The sequence below is a fragment of the Rattus norvegicus genome, chromosome 3 (genome assembly GCF_036323735.1).
Source record: "Rattus norvegicus strain BN/NHsdMcwi chromosome 3, GRCr8, whole genome shotgun sequence".
NCBI classification, from domain to species: domain Eukaryota; kingdom Metazoa; phylum Chordata; class Mammalia; order Rodentia; family Muridae; genus Rattus; species Rattus norvegicus.
The window spans coordinates 163323976-163343146 of NC_086021.1; the positions used below are offsets into that span (position 1 = coordinate 163323976).

General features: G+C 46.1%; 2 protein-coding genes and 1 long non-coding RNA gene across 9 annotated transcripts in view; 1 reads left to right on the plus strand and 2 right to left on the minus strand.

Moving 5' to 3' along the window:
- Cdk5rap1 (CDK5 regulatory subunit associated protein 1) overlaps positions 1-9028 on the minus strand; it is a 143569-nt gene extending 134541 nt beyond the window's left edge. For 3 of the 6 annotated variants that reach the window (XR_010064566.1, XM_063283142.1, XM_063283143.1), the window contains exons 1-5: positions 8903-9028; positions 6764-7077; positions 4900-5003; positions 4247-4281; positions 2819-2919 (exon numbers count right to left, since the gene is read on the minus strand). Coding sequence is in view for 4 of the 6 variants with exons in the window: in XM_063283142.1 (XP_063139212.1) it covers positions 2819-2919; positions 4247-4281; positions 4900-5003; positions 6764-7058 (535 nt within the window). In the remaining 2 variants the exon portion in view is untranslated. Of the gene's footprint in view, positions 1-2818; positions 2920-4246; positions 4282-4899; positions 5004-6763; positions 7078-7985; positions 8299-8902 lie in introns of those variants that run through there. The other 3 variants (NM_145721.2, XM_063283141.1, XR_010064567.1) reach the window with 3 other exon arrangements.
- A 156-nt stretch (positions 9029-9184) lies between these two features.
- Positions 9185-19027, plus strand: LOC120101761 (uncharacterized). Its single transcript, XR_005502669.2, has 3 exons — positions 9185-9616; positions 11656-11725; positions 14159-19027. It is a non-coding gene; the product is annotated as an uncharacterized LOC120101761 (long non-coding RNA).
- The window catches only part of Snta1 (syntrophin, alpha 1), a 30446-nt gene continuing 23808 nt past the window's right edge, over positions 12534-19171 (minus strand). Inside the window, exons 4-8 of one of the 2 annotated variants that reach the window (XM_006235326.5) lie at positions 17073-17280; positions 16841-16971; positions 14239-14414; positions 13219-13406; positions 12534-13119 (exon numbers count right to left, since the gene is read on the minus strand). In XM_006235326.5, coding sequence (XP_006235388.1) covers positions 13027-13119; positions 13219-13406; positions 14239-14414; positions 16841-16971; positions 17073-17280 — 796 coding nt within the window. In that variant the 3' untranslated portion in view covers positions 12534-13026. 2 annotated transcript variants of the gene reach the window in all.

Consider the following 19171-nt stretch of genomic DNA (forward strand, 5'->3'; position numbering starts at 1 on the left):
AAAAAAAAGGAAAAAAAAAAAAAAAAGGAGGATAGGAGGGGTTGGGGATTTAGCTCAGCGGTAGAGTGCTTACCTATCGAGCGCAAGGCCCTGGATTCAGTCCCCAGCTCCGAAAAAAAAAAGAAAGAAAAAAGGAGGATAGGAAAAGATTCCTTATGTGTATATGACTGCACATACAAGGACAGTTCTAGAAGGATTAAGTAGGAAATGACAAGCTGGGTGGTGGTGGTGTACTCCTTTAATACCAGCACTCAGGAGGCGGAGGCTGTGTGTGGTTTTAATAAGAGTGATTAAGTTAACCAGACTATAATAGACAGTCTACTATGCATAAAGTTAAATATATTAATTGTCATGGTTTCAATATGCTTGGCCCAGGAAGTGGCACTATTTGGAGGTGTGGTCTTGTTGGAATAGATGTGGGCTTTTGCACCCTAGTCCTAGCTACCTGGAAGTCAGTCTTCCACTAGCAGCCTTCAGATGAATATGTAGAACTCTCAGCTCCTCCTGCACCATGCCTGCCAGGATGCTGCCATGCTCCCGCAATGATGGCAATGGACTGAACCTCTGAACCTGTGAGCCAGCCCCAGTTAAATGTCCTTTATAAGACTTGCATTGGTCATGGTGTCTGTTCACAGCATAAAACCCTAACTAAGACATTAGCCAAATTCTGGACAGAAAAAATGCAGAGTTTTCTTTCGATTAAAGTATCTTTTTCTGTTTAATTTATTTGTGTGTGTGTGTATGTGTGTGTGTGTGTGTGTGTGTGTGTGTACTGCAGTATACAGAGGACAAAGTGGGCTCTCTCCTTCTACCATATGACTTTCCACAATCAAACTCAGATCAGCGGGTTTGATGGCAAGTGCTTTCCCCTCTGAGCCACCTTGCCAAGCCCCGGGCATTTATTTTTTAATTATGTTTCCTAGCCACCTAGACCAGAACTGTCCAACAGAGCTTTCTATACGGAGAAGGAATATGCTAGATGGAAGTGACTACAGATGCTGCACAAGCTGGTGACCCCTAGTCAGGTGTGGCTACTGAGACACTGAAATGTGTCTGATGCAAAGGAAGAAGTGATTTTTGGAAATTTTATTTTAAATGTGACTACCAACTACCATACTGGTCAGGATAGACCTGGATTTTCACATGTTCAGTATTTCACATCAAAGATAACTACCCTGGAAACTCACGTTGTCCTCCAGACACCAAAGGCTATTCCTGCATCCATCACTGGGTATACACACTACACCAGGCTCTAGGAAGTCTATCAGTCTAGGAAGCTCATCACCATCTGAGCATCCATTCCTTCCAAGCGCTACAAAAAGCTCACAGGACCCCTTAGGGTTTTCTACAGGGGTCGCATATCAGATGTCCTGCATATCAGATATTTACGTTATGATTCATAACAGTAGCAAAACTACAGTTATGAAGTAGCAATGAAAATAATTTTATGGTTGGGGGGGATCACCACAACATGAGGAACTGTATTAAAGGGTCACAGCATTAGGAAGGTTGGGAACCGCTGCTCAAAAGGAAAAACTCTAGTGCTAGTGGCCTATCCCAGCACCCAGTTTTCTGAGGAAGGTAGTGAAGGGGTATGGAGTAAGTGACCATCAAAGCCAAATCTCATTTATCTTTGGCAATCCTTCTATTTTTTAACTCTTTGCTAGTCTAAGGCCAAAAGCCTCTGGCTTCTGGCAATTTTCTCCTGCTGATAGCAGCAAGGGACTAAGAAAGAAAAATCTACCTATTCAGGGTCTTTGTCCTTCTACTCCTGGGCCTCGCTGATCAGCTGAGAGGCTTGGTGTCTGTCAATACTTTATAAACCAGAGTAAAAAGAAAAGGAAGAAAGGGAGAATTCAAACACACATACAGACACACACAAACATACACAGACACACACACACACACTTTGACAGGGCCCAAACACCGGTCTCAACAATTCCAGAAGTGTTCATGCATACTTACATAATACATATTCCTACACACACACACACACACACACACACACACACACACACACACATACATATGTGTGTGTGTACATATATATATAGTCAGACACATATACATATAGACATATTGTGCATATATACAGACATACATACAGATATATATATTTGGTGGATGGGGCAGAGACCCAGATGCCACACTTTATTTCTTCTCTCTGGCCTTCATATACCTTCTTAGACAAAAGCATTTTATAAAATTACCTCAGATAAAATTTTACACAAAAGGAGAGTTACAGAAGGATGTTAGTAGTAAGTTCAGAGCAGTGTTTCACTCCATAAGCTCATTATAAGTTCAAAGCAACAGTTTCACATGGCCTTGCTTTATCATAGTGCACACTGTGGCTTCATCCTTGGACCTGACCTAGAATGTTTTCTTTTGATCACAAAGCCTATTTTCTTATCCTAGTACAATTAGCCTATGACACATGAAAGTTTACAGAATACTATTTGCAGATTTTAGAGGGCTCAAAATTACTTGTATAAGTTTCAGAATTATAAAATCATCAATTTGTCTACACAGCATTACTACATGAGTACAAATTCATGCTAATCTGTCCAATATGGTGGGCTGATGCCCAGGAATCATTAGGCTATGCAATAATGACAGGAAAGACCTATCAGCAGCAAGAATTAATTCTGGGATGAATTCTCTAAGAACCCTACATTTTTAGAACTCACCCATCACAGGCCATCCAAAATGGTGGGCCATCGCCAGAAAAGTCACTTGCAAGCCTTGGCCCCTCCTAGATGGCTTCTGTCACTCAAGTAACACAAGTCTCAAAATGGAATATTTGAAAATGACTGGATACCTAGAATCCCAATCCTCAGAGGTACCCGGGAGCGTGGTCGCTTTGCCTTCAGGACTTTTAGCTGATGTAAACGGTTCCAGATGGTCTGCTCAGCCTTCTCCCTGCAAAGATCCAAAGTGGCGAAAATGAGTCGAAAATAAACTATAGGGCAAGATAGGGGAACAGGACAATGGGAAGAAAAACCACTTCTTCCCAACTCTTCTGTGAGTCTCCTCCCTTCAAGTACACTCCACCGTAGCTCTGCTTCTCCTGAATTTGGCAATTTGTTTTTGTTGTTTCACACATTCTGTAGCCCAGGCTAACCCAAAACTCATTATGTAGCCTAAGATATTCTCAAACTCACAGCACTCCATCTTCCTTGACCTCCCAAATACTAGGATTACAGGCATAAGCCACCACCCTGGTTTGTTTAATGTTTACTTAGTATTTTCTGTCAGATGTCAGTGGGCTACTTATAGACCTGTCTTGTCCCAATACTAGGCCAAGCTCCTTAAAGCCTGCCTTTTGAGAGGTTCATTTCTGAATCTCTCCTAACAACTAGCTCAGTATCATTCAACAGAGGCCCCATAAGAAACATGTCAGATCAAGGGGACACTAGCATGCCTTGAACAACGAACAAACAAAAGGGGGTATGTTCACTTTCTTAATTCATTTCTTTAATTTGTCATGCATGTTCGTGTACCCAGCAGCTGTGTGTGCCTAGCTCCTGTAGAGGGATCGGGTCCCCTGGAACTGGAACTGAAGACGACTGTGAGGCACCATGTGGGTGTGAGAGACTGAACTCAAGTCTTCTAGGAGAGCAGCCAGTGTTCCGACTGCTGAACCACCTCTGCAGTCTATCACTTCTGATGGACTTCTCATGATCAGGTACTTCCTAACCACCTCTGAAGATGCCACTCTTTTTTTTTTTTTTTTTTTCAAAATTCTGTTTCCCAACCATTTGGCTACACATCAAATCAGGTGCATACATTATAAGACTATGCCACTAGTAGCCAGAAAACATCAGGAAATTTAGGAGCTCAGTCCTTCTAAAACTCAGTATAACGTATAGAGCTTGTTTTGGGCATTTATGCAGCTAATCTTTCCCTTTTAGGCAGCTCTCACTGTGTAGTCCAGGCTAGTCCAGAACTCACAATCCCCTTCAACTTTTGCAGTGTCAGGATTGCAGTGTGTACTACCATGCAATAAGAGGAACAACTTCACAAATTGCTACTGTGAGAATTAAATAAATACATCCATGTATAGTGGTCACATGGAACCCAACACACAGGACATGTTATCAAATGTCAGCCAGTTACATCAGGACTATGTCTGTTATGTGAAAAACTCTTAATGCTGACCTGGCCATTGGTTCATCTCCATAAGTAAGCCCCCCTGACATGATTATACATATTACATTCACTTCTTACAGAGAGAACAAATTTGTACCTGATAGAACACGTGACAAGAAGGATCACATCGGCCTAGGAGAGAGCAAGAAAAAGAAACATAAACTTTGAAGTTAGCCTGGCAGGATCACCACCAAGCAGTCCACCTGCTTTTTTCTATTATCATGATGACGTACAGAGAATAAATCGTATCATCTTAACCATTTTCAAGGATACAGGGCTATAATAAGAACACTGGAACACTGGAATGCAACCACCACCATCTCCTTCGAGAACTCCCCAGGGAAAGCTCCTTATCCTCTATGCCCTAACTCCTTACGCCTTACTCCCATTCTCCACAGCAATCTTTGCTTTCCTCTGACTCGGTTTGGCTTTGGAGACACAGTAATGCCCTGTAGTCATCATGGCCTCAAATTCTACACCCTCCTGCCTCCACTCCATTACAGCCATGTTACCATAAGTTTGATAACTCCTTTCCTGAAGATGAACTGCACCATGAGAGCTCAAAATAGCTGAGCCATCAGTTAGTTTATGCCAGTCCTACAGTACATGTCACTAAAGGAATTAACACATCACTCAAAGGAACTAACTCAGCAGGCGACAACCTCCTCCTGAGATTCACTGCATCTAAGAACCTGCACCAAAGCAGAAGAGCCCAAGCCCAGGAAACAGGGAAGCAAGGAATTCAAATACCTCTTGAAGGTTGCTGGTCCGCAAGTAGCCGCTCTTCTGTAAAATGGACCAGGCTATCTCTGTGTCATTCACATTCATCTGACAGCCATAGGTCTCGAGGTAGACTGCAATGAAAAGCAGGCTGATTCCAAGGTAGACAGAGGGCCACATGTTTTGGGCCTCCTTGACAAAGCCCTCAGAAACATCAGAGGCAACTAATTAGTCACAAAATCTAATGTTGCCTCAACCCTAAAACACCATCAACTGCCAGAGAGACCCCCCCAAATTAGTAATAGCCTTTCAGAACAAGAAAATACAACATCATATGCACACACTTATTCTATGTGTGGTATTTGAAATAGAAGGGCATATGATGACCCTCTTTAAGGAAATCTAAACTCACACCCCTGTATTGTAGTCCTCCTCTAATCAGGGGGTCTCTAGCTCTGGAAACGGCAGAATTGGTCAGAGGGGACACACCACAGAATAAAAATGAAAACAAACATGGTCTGTTTTGAAGTAAAAATACAAATTTACACAAAGTTCCAAAACATGAATTTCACACTTCAGTAGGTTCTTTCAAATCATATTTCTAGTAACAACGCCATTACCACCAGCAGGCTTCCAAGTAGAAGTCGGGCAGAGTGCATCATACTCATAAAGCCAACACATACGAGGCCAAGGCAAGAGAATCATGAATGTGAAGCCAGCCTTAGCTACACAGTGAGCTCCAGGACAACCTGGACTAAAGAGACAGATTACTTCACAAAAAGCAAAACAAAAAACAGAAAACATCAGGTTTTGTTTTGTTTAGGTGGGGGTCTCATTATATAGCTCTGGCTAATCTGTAACTCATTATGCAGACCAGGCTAGCTTTGAACTCATAGAGACACCACTGCTCTGCCTGCCAAGTGCTGAGGAAAAAAAAAAAAAAAGGTGTGTGTCACATGCTAGCCAACATATATATATATATATATATATACATATATATATATATATATATGTATATATATGTATATATATGTATGTTTGTATGGATGTGTGTATATGTGTGTGTGTGTATGTAAGTGTATGTGTGTATGTATATGTATGTATGTATATAGGGAGGTGAGGGTACATATGCCATGGCACCAGTACGGAGGTCAGAGGACAACTTGTGGCAGTCAGCTCTCTCCTTCCACCATGTGGGCTCCTGGGATCAAACTCAGGTCATCAGATTTGACAGCAAGCAACTTTACCTTCTGAGTCATCTTGTCAGCCCCAAGAATAAAATTCTAAACCAGAAGAGGTGGCAGATGGCAGGTATGAGTGATTCCATCAGTTTGGAGGCTGAGGTAAGAGGAGTATGAATTCCAAACTAACCCAGTTTCAAAAGACAGGCTTGGGCAAGGTGGCTCAATGGATAAAGGCTCCTGCCAGCAAGCCTGATGACTTCTAACCTCTCAACACACATGGTGGAAGGAGACAACCAAGTCTCACAAGTTATCCCCTGATTTCCACAGCTGCTACACGCATACAATAAATGATGCAATTTAAATGCAATCCTAAAGATTATAATTAAAACAGAGATTACAGTATCTCCATATGTAACCAAAGAGAGGACTGCAATTCATGAGTGCACAGCATTGAGGTTTTTCCTGAGGAGATAAGGATGCTGTGGATGGAGCTCAGAGCTTTGGGCATGCTAGGCAATCACCCTACCACACAACTCTCCCCCAGCCCAGCCCTTGAGTTTCTTTAGAATAACACTACTTGGTAGGCAATCTACCTACTCTATTAACTCCCTAAAGCCAAGAACATAATAAGACAACAGCAAAAGCAATCAGATCACAGATGCCGCAATGGAGCAAAGAAGGAAGCCAAAGGGGGGGAAAATAAAGCCAACCCTTTCTCTGCCTTCCTAGAAGTTCATCCCCTGAGAGATAGGGAGGTGGGTCCTCCACTTCTGGAGAAGATGGTTTCTCTTGAGGAACTGAAGCACTTCTTAAAAAATGCTGAAAAGTCGGTCCAGTGGCTAGCCTGGAGCTGAAATCCTTCTGAACTCCTTCTGAGCTCTTCCCCTCTGGATCAGGACAGGAAGTGCTGTTATGTGCCCTGAAGGTCCTAAGCAACACCCAGCACATGGAGGTCAATGGTGCTGATAGCCTCTGTGCTCGGAAGACACGCTGTAAAGGATGCATGGCACCTGCAGTCCTTAATCTGTAAAAGAAAGAAACACACCAGTATATCCTGCACGCCCCATACAGAAACTGCTCTGCATACTCCGCCTTGCTCAAACAGAACAAAGTATGCTTTTTCCAGGGGACAGGGCTCATAAGAGGTGTTGACACTTAATCTCAGGATTATCTTGGGCTGGCCTGGAACTCAACTCCCTATGTAGTCCAGGCTGGGCGGATTGTGAGGTTATGTGAGGTTCATTTGTTCTTTTCTTTTCTTTTCTTTTCTTTCTTATTGAGATCTTCCTATGTAGCCCAGACTGACCACCAACTCTCCTCATTCCTCCCACCTCATTCTTCCAAATGCCAGAATCACAGGCACAGTTTGAAAGTACTGTTTGATTTTGGGTTTGCTTTTTTTTTTTTTTTCCCTTGAGACAGGGTTTCTCTGTGTAGCCCTGACTGTTCTGAACTTGCACTACAAACCAGGCTGGCCTGAAATTATTCACAGAGATCTGCCTGCCTCTGCCTCCTGAGTGCTGGGATTAAAAGCATGCATCACCACCTCCCTTAAGGTACTCTTTATAATAGTTTTCCTTAACCCAAGCAGGGTTAAACCTATATTCCCAGTAACTTGAGAGGCTTAGGCAGGAAGATTGTTTGAGCCCAGGAGTTCCAGGACTGCCTGGACAACATAGTGAAGGCTCTTAAAATGTACTGTATCTCTAATTTACAGGTGAAAACAACAAAATAGAGCCAGTGAGATGGCTTGGTGGGTGAAAGCACCTACCACCAAGCCTGACTCCCTGAGAGCCACACAGTAGAGGGAAAATCTCATTTCCATAGATTGTCTTCTAATCTCTACACACACACTATGGCATGCACTCATGTGCATGAGCACAGGAAAGAAACCAAATAAATTAAATGTAATTAAAAAAAAAAAACACTAACCTACTCTCCTGTTGGAGAAGAGACTTCTGGTTTGAGTTTTAATTTTTTTCACGTTTTTATCTTTGTGCATCTTACAGTATGTGAATCATCTTAACAGCCCAGGTGTGCGCTTTCAAATCATCTACTTCTGCCCTTTAATTGCTGTGTGACCACGTTTTACAAGTCAAATTCCCACCTCTGGGCTGCAAATGTAACAAATCTGTTTTTTAAAAAAAGGAAAAAAAAAAGTACAATAGGCCCTTACCCCTTGCCAGATGTTGTAAGAATCACACATTAAAAATCTAGATGAAGGGGCTAGAAAGATGGCTCAGTGGTTAAGAGCATTGACTGCTCTTCCAGAGGTCCTGAGTTCAATTCCCAGCAACCACATGGTGGCTCCAGCAACTATTCACTAACAGCCCACACCTCTTTTCACAACATGGACCTTAAGAGTCAGAATGTCATTGCTGCCTAGGCGGCTCTTGGCCGGCATCTGGAAGCCTTCATTTCTGAGTGCTGGGATAGGACTCGGTCCTTTCTGAAAAACCTGGTGGGAAGATCAAAAGCTTAAAGTTTTGCTCAGCACAGTGCGGAACCACCTACCGCATCCAAGCACGTGAGTGCTGGGCGTGACCGCGGCGCCGCGTGAACGCCCGCAAAAGCTCGCAAGAACCCCATAGCCACCTATGGGGCCTATCAGACCCCCACCTCTGCTCCACAAGGGGAAACGCTAGGGCCTTGGAAGGACGCTGTGACTTGGCCAAGGACATACAGAGGTAGGCAGCGGGGCTGAGCTACACTCGCAGCGGTCTTACTCAAGGCCTAATACTGCCCAGTGATACCTTCCCCTAACGTTTCTGGCTTTTTCTGGACGCTGCGACCCGCCTGCGCCACGGCCTGTCACTCGCAAGACACCAAGTGCAGCTCCAGTCTCTCACCTCCCACAACTGCGAGGTCCGCGTCTGAAACCGGAAACTGTCAGCCTGCTTAGAACCCTTCTCAGGAGTCCTCCGCTGCGCGCCTTGGCGTGCAACTTCTGTTCCGCCCTGACTCTCGCCCGCGGTGTTCTAACGGAAGTGTTTCCTACCGGCCTCGAGTCCCAGGCTTTTAAATACAGAGATGTGAGACCCACTTCTTTAAATGCTATTTCCCCACGACCCCAAAAAAATTCTTAAATAAAACTTAAAACCCGGTGGGCAGTCTCAGCCCTTGTCCCAAGAGAGTAAGGGATTCTTATGGGTGTTCTGCCCCCGGAAAATAAGAGCTCTGACTTCTCCCCATGCCTGTCGCTCGTTAGCTTCCTCTTGTCATATGTACTTTCCTTCTCTCCCCACACCAGGCCCTTTAAGAAAAGGACCACCATGGGGCTGGTGAAATGGCTCAGCGTGTAGGACACTTGCTGTCAAGCCTGACAACTTGGAATCTAATCCCCAGAACCCACAAGGTGAAGGGAGAACTGAAACCCTCTGAACTCCAGAAGATAGGCCATGGGACATGCAACGCCCCCCCCCCCCCGCCAACACACACACACACACACACACACACACACACACACACACACACACACACACACGTCTCCCGGTGCCGTAGCACACTTCGGTGTTCTCAGGAGGCAGAGGCAGACTGATTCGAAGACAGACAGAGCTACATAAGTAAGATTCCGTAGATGGGGGGACGGGGGGGGGGGGAGAATGATAGAATAAATGTAAAAAAAAAAAAAAATAAGAAAAGTGGTTAAATAGGGGTTTCTGTGGCTAGCTCTGAACTGCCTTGCCTGTTCTGGATCCCCCAAATGGCTCTGAACAGCCTAGTTGTTCCTCCCCACTGCCTTGTCCTATTCCTGTCACATTCCTGCCTTGACCATCTCAGCCTTTCTCCCTTCCCTGTGGATCATGACCCCAGCCAAGGTACCTCTTCTCCCCAAGACCTAAACCATAGTCCCTACACTCAGGAAAGAGCTGAGAACAGGATTCAGCCCGAGGTCAGAACCACCCTATATAGTATAAGTGTTTTTTCCAAACTTCACGGTTACACCTAGTTTTGTTTTGTTTTGTTTTGTTTTGTTTTGTTTTGTTTTTTTCCGGAGCTGAGGACCGAACCCAGGGCCTTGCGCTTGCTAGGCAAGTGCTCTACCACTGAGCTAAATCCCCAACCCCGACACCTAGTTTTTAAGTGTAAAACATTTGGTTGTAGCACAAACTGCATGTGGACAGTTCAAATTCTACAAGAATAGAATGAGTAGCAAAGAGGCGCCCCCTCCTGGCCTCTTCCTGTCATGACTCTCAACAAGAGACTGGATTTGGATGGAGCCTTCCTCTTTGCCAATGGGCTTTTGTTTTGTTTTGTTTTTTCATTTAGGTGTTTATGTGTCTGTGCAAGAAGCTGGAAGCCCCTCTGGGTGGAAAACCAGAAGCTAGGGTTGGCTCAGTGTGCAGGATACTTCCAAATGAAGCTAGAGTTACAAGCAGTTGTAAACCACCTGATGTGGGTGTCCAGAATCAAACTCTAGTACAATGCTGCAAAAACTGCTCAGTTGTCTCTGCAGCCCTCCACTGGGCCTCTTTAATACGTTACCTCTGCAATCTCTGTGTAAGACATTTGACCTCACTCTCCACCTCATTCTCTTATTTCAAAGACAGTCTCGATGTCTGTGTCCCCTCAAATCCACATATTGGTACCATGACCTTCACTAAAATGGAAATAGGAGGTAGGGTCTTTGCATAGCAATTAGGTCATATAGGTAGAGCCTTCATGGTCTTTATGGTTAACTTATTTAAAAGACCCCAAGCTGGGCACAGTGGCAAATACATTTAATCCCAGCACTCAGGAGGCAGAGGTTGGTGGTTCTCTATAAGTTTGAGGCCAGCCTAGTCTACAAAGTGAGTTCCAGGACAGTCAGGGCTATGCAGAGAAAGAAACACTGTCTCAAAAAAAACAAAAACAAAAACAAAAGAAAGAAAGAAAATAAACCCAACAGATGCAGGTGGATCTCCATGAATTCGAGGCCAGCCTAGTCTACAGAAAGAATTTCAGATCAGCCAAAGCTACACGGAGAAACAGAAACCCTATCTTGAAAAACCAAAAAACAAAAATTTTTAAAGATTAACTCATTTCACAAACTTAAAGGTGAGAATACAGAAGTAGTCGTGTGCAAAGGCTCACGAAGCAACAAGAGCCGCACAGTCCTTGGGATCCACCCACAGTGCAGTCTGATCCCAAAGCCCTATTCTTAGCACTGACTAACTCAGCCTCAGACTGGCTGGGTTCCCTCTGGGGCTGTGCTGCTGACAGTTGAATAACCATGGCCAACTAGTGACTGCTGACTCCAGTCCCCTTGCCTGTATGGCAACTGTGTGGTAAATACATTACAGTGTGGGGAAGAAACGGATAAGGAACGGGGACCAAAGGATCAAAAAAGCACTGGGGCTGAGGCAGTAGTCCACTGTGGCAGTAGATCATCTGTGGATTCCCAGGCTAGTGTGGGATTGGGGTGGTGAAGGTTTAAAAAAGAAACAAACTCCTCTGATTCTAGTTTAGGAAAACCATGTTCTACCAGCTTGAGAACCTGAATGTTCTACCTGTTATGATCATCTCTTTCATCTAATTCTACTAGTGGGTGAAAGTTCGAATAGTGAGCACTCACTCTCCCTCCCACCACTCCACTGTGAGTGGCTCTATTTTCTTCTCACAGCTGTCAAGCAGATGACCCGAATGGCCTATGTGATTGACTGTTCTCTGCATTCCACAGATCTACCCACAGGGTAAGCATGCCCTAGGAAACCCAATCAACAGCCAGGAACAAAAGTGCCCTGCTTTGCCCAGCCCATTTTAAATAGTAAAACTGTCAATGCACAGCCAAGGCTCATGAAAAAACATGTCTGCTGGTGCAGCCATGGAGACTGGACCGGGTTTGTCCAGGGTTGGTGCCACGGTACTACCGCAGGAGAAGCTGGCTGAATCATGCTTCTCTATACTGCATCCACTTCGGTGTCTCCTCCTGACAGATATGAAACCAGGCAAGGGAGGTCCCACTGTCCTCTCCGCGAACACCCTGTGTCTGACCAATTGGAATCACACATTTGATTTCAGGAGGTTTTGATGGATTTCTTCCTGCCAAGGATAAAGACCTGTCGACTTTGCTCTCGGATACATCACTGAGGACTGAAATGTATCCTAGTTACTTCTGGGTGAGCTCTTGGTTGGTGGGTGCATAGGTGAGATGGTTGGGTAAGCAAAACTGGAAAATCACTTGACTGCATTTCTCAGTGCCTAATTTCTAACCAAGCTAATTAAGTAACTTCATGGGACAGCTTCGTGGTTGGCTGAAATTTCCTAAGAGACCTCAGACAGGAAGACATCCAACGCAGCCATTCTCAAATTACTGACCCATAAAATGGAAGACGTGAGCTGCTAGACCATAGGGTCGTTTATCACAGAGCACAGACAAAGCTGGCATTCACCTGGAAACCCAGTTCTCCAGGAAAGGGGTCTTACATCTTGTTCTGGTTCCTCTGGCACTACAGAGCCACCTCGGCATCCCAGTGTAAGAACGCAAACCACAGACATGGCTGCCTATGTGCTCATAGGCTGTTTATTATCAAGAGGAAGGAGAGAGAGGAGGAGAGAGCCCAGACAGCCCTCAGGGCCCAAGGGAGAGTGAACAGAAAGGCTCCTCTTCCTCCTCTTGCCACTGACCCAGAAGACTCCATCTGCAGAGATCTCAGGGTGGCTTAGGGGCCTCCAGGAGGCGTGGCAGCTCTGCTGTTGACTGGAGATGGGATGGATCCCCACAGGGTCAGGTCCCAGCCTCGGAATGGCTTCTGTGTACACAAAATATCTCTCTTCGAAAGGCACTGGTGGAGGTGAGCAGTAGGAAGGCTGCCCCATCACAAGCCAGACTCACTGTCCCAGGTCTGAGTTCTGCTTCCTCAGGTTGGTCTCTGAGGCCCTAGTTCCCCTCCTCTCCCTTCCCTCAGCCCACAGATGAGCAGGCAGTCAGCAGAAGGACGGGTCAGGTCACAAGATGAACGTTCCTCTTCAGGCCTAGTTCACCTGACAACTTCTAGGCCAAGAGCCCCAAGCGGGTGACCTTGGCAGACAGGAAAGAGTGGATGATAAAGACCATGGTTTTGGGACACGAATGCAGGTCCAGCTGCTGCAGAGTGGACAGAGAGAAGAGTCAGGGATTCTGTCCAGACTGGCCTCCAGGAGAGTATCCCCAACCCCCACGGTACAGAGATGGCCCTCCACTTACGATCTCTCCTTCAGCACCCCCAAAGTCCAGGAAAAGGAGACTCATGCCATCATCTGATGACATCTGAAGTTTCTCAAAGGGCTGTCGGAGCAGCACAGCTCGGGTTGCTCCTGGCTCAGCTGCCCACAGTGTGAAGCCCTTGTCAATGTGCACGGATAGGTTGCAGGGACGGCCATTCCACGTGCAGGCTGCAGGAAGGCAGTGAACACAGACCCTGGCGTCTCAGTGATCACAAGCCCCACTCAAAAGGCAGCTCCAGAACCCGCTGTAATTCCCCCAGGGATAGGAGGCTCACTCTGTCATGACGCCTGAACAACCGCTGGCCCAGTCACCCTATCCTAAAATACAGGAGGGTGGGCCTTCAGAGGACCCGCACCTGCATCTTGCTCCATTTCTAGCAAAACCACATGTGATAGGGAAGCTTGGGCTGGGGTAGGGCATGGCTCGGTAGAAGAATATGTAGCTATCATATACAAGGTCTTGGGTTCAATTCTCAGCACAATAAAATAAATGGGAGTCAAATTCTGTGATGGGCACAATGTGTATCCCCTAAAGGCACGAGATTGGCAAGTTAAATGTCAATTTCATATAAACTGATAATTTAGTATTCACTCTTTACCTGAAATTCAAACCTAACTGGTACCCTATCTCAGCTACAGCCTCACCCCCCAAGACAGGGTCTCACTGTGTAGCCCCTGCTGGCCCGGAACTTGCTATGTAAACCAGGCTAGCCTCAATCCCACAGAGATCCACCTGCCTCTGCCTCCCTGACTACTAGAATTAAAGGTGTATACCACCATGTATCTTCACCAGCAGAATCACAAGGATAACATAAGAAAAGACACCAAGAAAGAATGTTTCCCTTCCTCCCAGAGCACCTGCATACCCCAGATAGGGGCCTCAGAAAAAAGCTCAACCTCCATTTGCTCTCTCCCTCCAGAAGCACCACAAAAGAAGAAAGTTGAATGGCTCTAGGCACAGAGGGTCCACCTGGCACACCTGTAGACACTTCTTGCACACCTTCAGCAGCCCGGTGACAGCCATCCACCAACTGTCGGGTCCAGGCTGCCAGCTCCTGCGGCGACTCCACACTGAACAGGTGAGTGTCCACACCGTGGCGTGTACCCGTGCGCAGGGCAAAGGAGAGCTCTGCATCATAGGGCACTGAGCCCTTGGAAGGGCCTGAGTGCACCAGCCTGTGTGCAGAGCAGAGGGCCAAGCATGAGGCCTGGGAGTGGGGCGGGGCCAGGGCAATGAGCTGCATCCTTTGGTGTCTTATGGGGGGACAGGGATTGCAGGGGTTCGTCTCCTCCATCCTCCCCTGATGCTCACTTCAGCCTTAGTCATGTCCTCACGCATGCACTTTCGCAGCCTGAACACTCACCATCTCCCACTGGCTCAGACTCACCTCCTGTAGATTATTATTCAAAATCCCCCCCTCTGAGAAGATCTGTCTAGAGGAGTTCCTTTGTTACTACTGTCACTGCTTTTCACCAGGGTTGCAGAAATCATACACTCTGAATGCTTTTATTTGGATGGGGTTTCATTATGTCACCTTGGCTAGAACTCGCTATGTAGACCAGACTTGATTCTTCAACTCTGCCCCGAGTCCTGGGATTACAGGCATGTGTCCCCACACCCAGCTGAAATTACATGTGTATGTATATAATTTGGCCCAACCAAAATGATATATTTTAGTAGTTTTGGTAGACTTTTGGCTGACCTTTTCACTAGCTAGACTAAGGTAGAAGTTCTTGTCTATTTTATACAATACTATATTCCTAGCAATTAATAAATGATTAATAAAAAGTGTTTAACCAATACTTGTCTGAATTAATAAGTCACTTGATTAGGCTCCTTGTCAGCTGGCCCAGAACCCAGTCCAGAAAGAGAAGTCGTGATAACAAGAGCCCCAGACCCTGCAGCTTGATTCTCACTTGCTGTGTGGCTTTGGGAAGCTCACTGTCCCTCTCTAGTCACTAAACCTCTAAGTTCTGGCCCAGAGCCCTTCTGTTCTCACTCCACCCACTCTCTGTTTCCCTTGGGAGTGTTAACTGGAGCCCCCACATTCCAGACCTGAGTCTCAGACCCTCCAGTCCCAAGCCACATTCCCTATGCTTCTCACACGCTCACACACGCCCGTGTGTGTGTGTGTGTGTGTGTGTGTGTGTGTGTGTGTGCCAAACCTTCTACTTACCCATGGCATCTCCTGCCCATCTGGCAAGCACCAAGCCTGGGAGCTCCCACCCATGCGCTTTCCACTGCAAATGTCACTGTTCTTCCCCATCTGTGTCCCCACCCACCTGCTCGCCTTAGTCCCATGTCTCTCAAAGCTATGGCAGCCTTCCAGCTTCTGCCCTTCCCTCCCCAGTGAATGTTCTCTGTGGCAATCACAGGGCTCCCTCTAAAACACAGTCCCGGTCTCCTGACTACCCAGCTTGACCCCTCTGGTACAGTTTGTCACAAGTGTTAAGACAGTACTGGGCCTGGGGAGATGGCTCCGTGGGAAGAGGGCTTTCGGCCCAAGCATGAGGACCTGACTCTGGGTTCCTAGCATTCATGTAAAAGCCAGGTATGGCAGCCAGACATCTGCAGTCCCAGTGCTATGGAAAGCGGAGACAGGGGCCACTGACCTGTCAGCCTGTCAGTCTAGCCAAAACAGAAAGCTCTGAGTTCAGTGAGAGACTCTGTCTCAAAAAGATAGTATGAGGGCAATGATAGCACTTGCCTTTAATCCCAGCAGTAAGAGGCAGACGCAGAAAGATCTCTGCAAGTGCAAGGCCAATTCAGTCTGTGTTGCGAGTTCCAGACTAGCCAAGGATACATAGACTCTGCCTCACAAAAACTATGTGTGTGTGTGTGTGTGTGTGTGTGTGTGTGTGTGTGTGTGTGTGTTTGAGTATGCATGTACATACAGAAATAAGAGGCAGACGCAGAAAGATCTCTGCAAGTGCAAGGCCAATTCAGTCTGTGTTGCGAGTTCCAGACTAGCCAGGGATACATAGACTCTGCCTCACAAAAACTGTGTGTGTGTGTGTGTGTGTGTGTGTGTGTGTGTGTGTGTGTTTGAGTATGCATGTACATACAGAAATATTTATATATATGCACATACAAACATATGTGCATGCTTACTATATATGTATATATACATCCATAGGTACATGGACATGTTCTAGCACTTCATGCCTCTGCACTTCTGATCTCCCCTAAGATGTTCTACACCCTTCCTCAAAAAGCACACTCCTCATCCATCAAAGTCCATTTCTAATGTCACCTCCTTACGTCTTCCCTTGCCAAGCTAGACAGTTAAGTGTCTCCTATACCCTTCAATGTAATGGCTCTTCTGGGCCTGTCTCCCAACTCTGGATTCTCCCTGAGGGTGGTGACTGTCCCCTGAACCATGCAGTATAAGATGTAGGTGTCAGTAACAGTTATCACTTCACAGTTTTCTGTTCTGAGCGAGCCTAGAGAAAAGTGTGGCCTAGAAGGAGCAGAATGTGCTTCAGGTCACCTGGGGAACAACTGGAGGCAGAACAGGGCTAGGCTGTGGAGCTTCTGGGGCCCATCTGCAATTCCACCTTCCCAAGTCTAAGCGCAACACAGCTCCCCTGCTCCTCGGTACCTGGTGGCAATGAGCGGGGCAGTGCGGGCCGGCCTGCTCAGGGCCTCTCGAGTCTGGGGGAGAGAGCAGTAGAGGAGCAGCTCCTTCTCAGTCAGCAGGGCCAGGGTTGGTGCTGTACCCCCACTGGGCAACTGCAAGCAAAATGGTAATGAGGAGAGTGGACGGGAAAGGGGCCCCAGGGCCAGGAGGGCATGGGGTGATAAGGGTCCCAGAAGTGGGACCCAGCAAGCACCTGTTCCGTGAGCCAGCCAATCTGCTTGATGTCCTGGCTCCCAGCTGTACCTGTGGCTGTCAGCAGCGCCTGCAGCTCATCCTTGACCCAAGGTATAAATGTGCTGATCTGAGCTTGGATGGCACCTGCCCATGACCTTGCACTGGCCTCATCCTTGGCCCTCAAGAAGAGAGTGTCCTGGCCATCTGCTGCACAGATCTCCAGATACCTGAAGGCAAAGTGGGATAAAAGACAGGGCGTGTCACTAGTCAGGTATCCAGCCTAGACACATGGCCCAATAAACTCATCACACCAAACTGAAGGAAACCACACTGGGAGAAATCACACATGAGAGATTTGCTAGACAACCAGCCAAAGGTGTTAGAACCTGGCAGGATCTAGAGACAAGAAACTACAACACATATATATATACACACAAATATCTGTACACCCACTCAAATGTGTGCTAGGGGCCACAGTTATGGTGCAGAGGCCTTTTCTCCTGGTTTCCCTGCTGAGATAGCTTTCCATTATCCCTGTTGCCTAGAACCTAAATCATCTGTTAATAGGGGAAATATATTTAAAATCTTAAGATGCAAAGTTTACTTATAATAAAGACATAGCCAAGTGGTATACAAGTATCAAGTAATCGAAGCACTCTTGGGCTAAGGCAGGCAAGAACATTCTAAAGAGACTCTACCCACCCCCGCTCCCTGAAAAGTCAGGTCTGGTGGCTCACATCTGCAGTGTCAGCACTTGGAAGGCTGAAGCAGAAGGATCCGAAGATCAAAGTTATCACTAGGGCAGTCAAGATGACTCAGTGGGTAAAGGCATGCACGGATAGCCAGGCCTAATAATTCCTGACTCCTGAGACCTATTCATGCACGTGTGCACACACAGAGAGACAGAGAGACAGAGAGAGAGAAACAGAGACAGAGAGAGACAGAGACAGAGAGATAGAAACAGAGACAGAGAGAGACAGAGACAACAGATAGACAGAATAAATAAATGCAATAAAAAATTTAAAAGCTGAACTACCTGTACTCAACACTGTCTCAAAAAGAAAAAAAGGTTGGGAAAAGAGAAAAATTGAGTAGAGAGAAAAGAAAAAAAAAAAAAAAAAAAAAAAAGCCATGCCAGTAAGTATGATGGGAGAGTTCCAGGGGTAGCAATAGTGGTGCTGGAAAGGGTTTCCAAAATGTTTTGGGTTACAGATTCACTTCCTTTGGGTTTCTGTACTACACAGAGTAGGGCAGAAAAAGGAGGCTGGCTCTCAACACCTAAGCCATCCACCTTTACCCCCGCTTTCCTCTACTGCTGAACTAGAAAGCAAAGTACTTGAATTCATGGCTTCCCTTGCAGCTACGCTTGTCACATGACCCAATTCTAACCAATGAAGTATTCAGAGAAGTCTGTGGACATGAAAGGTAAACCTTTCCTAGATCATAGTCTCCAAAGACAGGCTCCACCAAACCCTCCCTCCTTACACACATAGTCTATTTCTCCCAGCAAAAGTATAAAATTCAAAATACCAGATGTGGTGTTGTGTGCCCATGTTCCCATCACTTGTTAAGTGAAAGCGGCAGGATCAGAAATTCAGGGCTGGGGATTTAGCTCAGTGGTAGAGCGCTTACCTAGGAAGCGCAAGGCCCTGGGTTCGGTCCCCAGCTCCGAAAAAAAGAACCAAAAAAAAAAAAAAAAAAAAAAAAAAAAGAAATTCAAGGTTTTTCTAGACTATGCAGTAAAATTGAGAATAGCTTCATCTACTAGAGACCCTTTCTTTAAAAAATAATTATGAAAGAGAAGTAATGGCTACTCCCTAGAACAAGTAATCAGGCAGTGGTGGAATATGCATTTAATACCAGAACTTGGGAGTCAGGTGGATCTTTGTAAGTTCAAGGTCAGCCTAGTCTGCAGAGTTCTAAGACATCCAAGGACACACAGAGAAACCCTGTTTCAAAAAAGAAGAAGAAAAAGAAGGGGGAGGAAGAGAGAAGGGAGAGGAGGAGGAGGAAGAAAAGGAGGAGGAAGAGGAAGAGGAGGAGGAGGAGACATGCAATGCATACCATCACCCTATAAAATCACTCATGCATCCACATGATCCAGCTGTTAAGAACCCG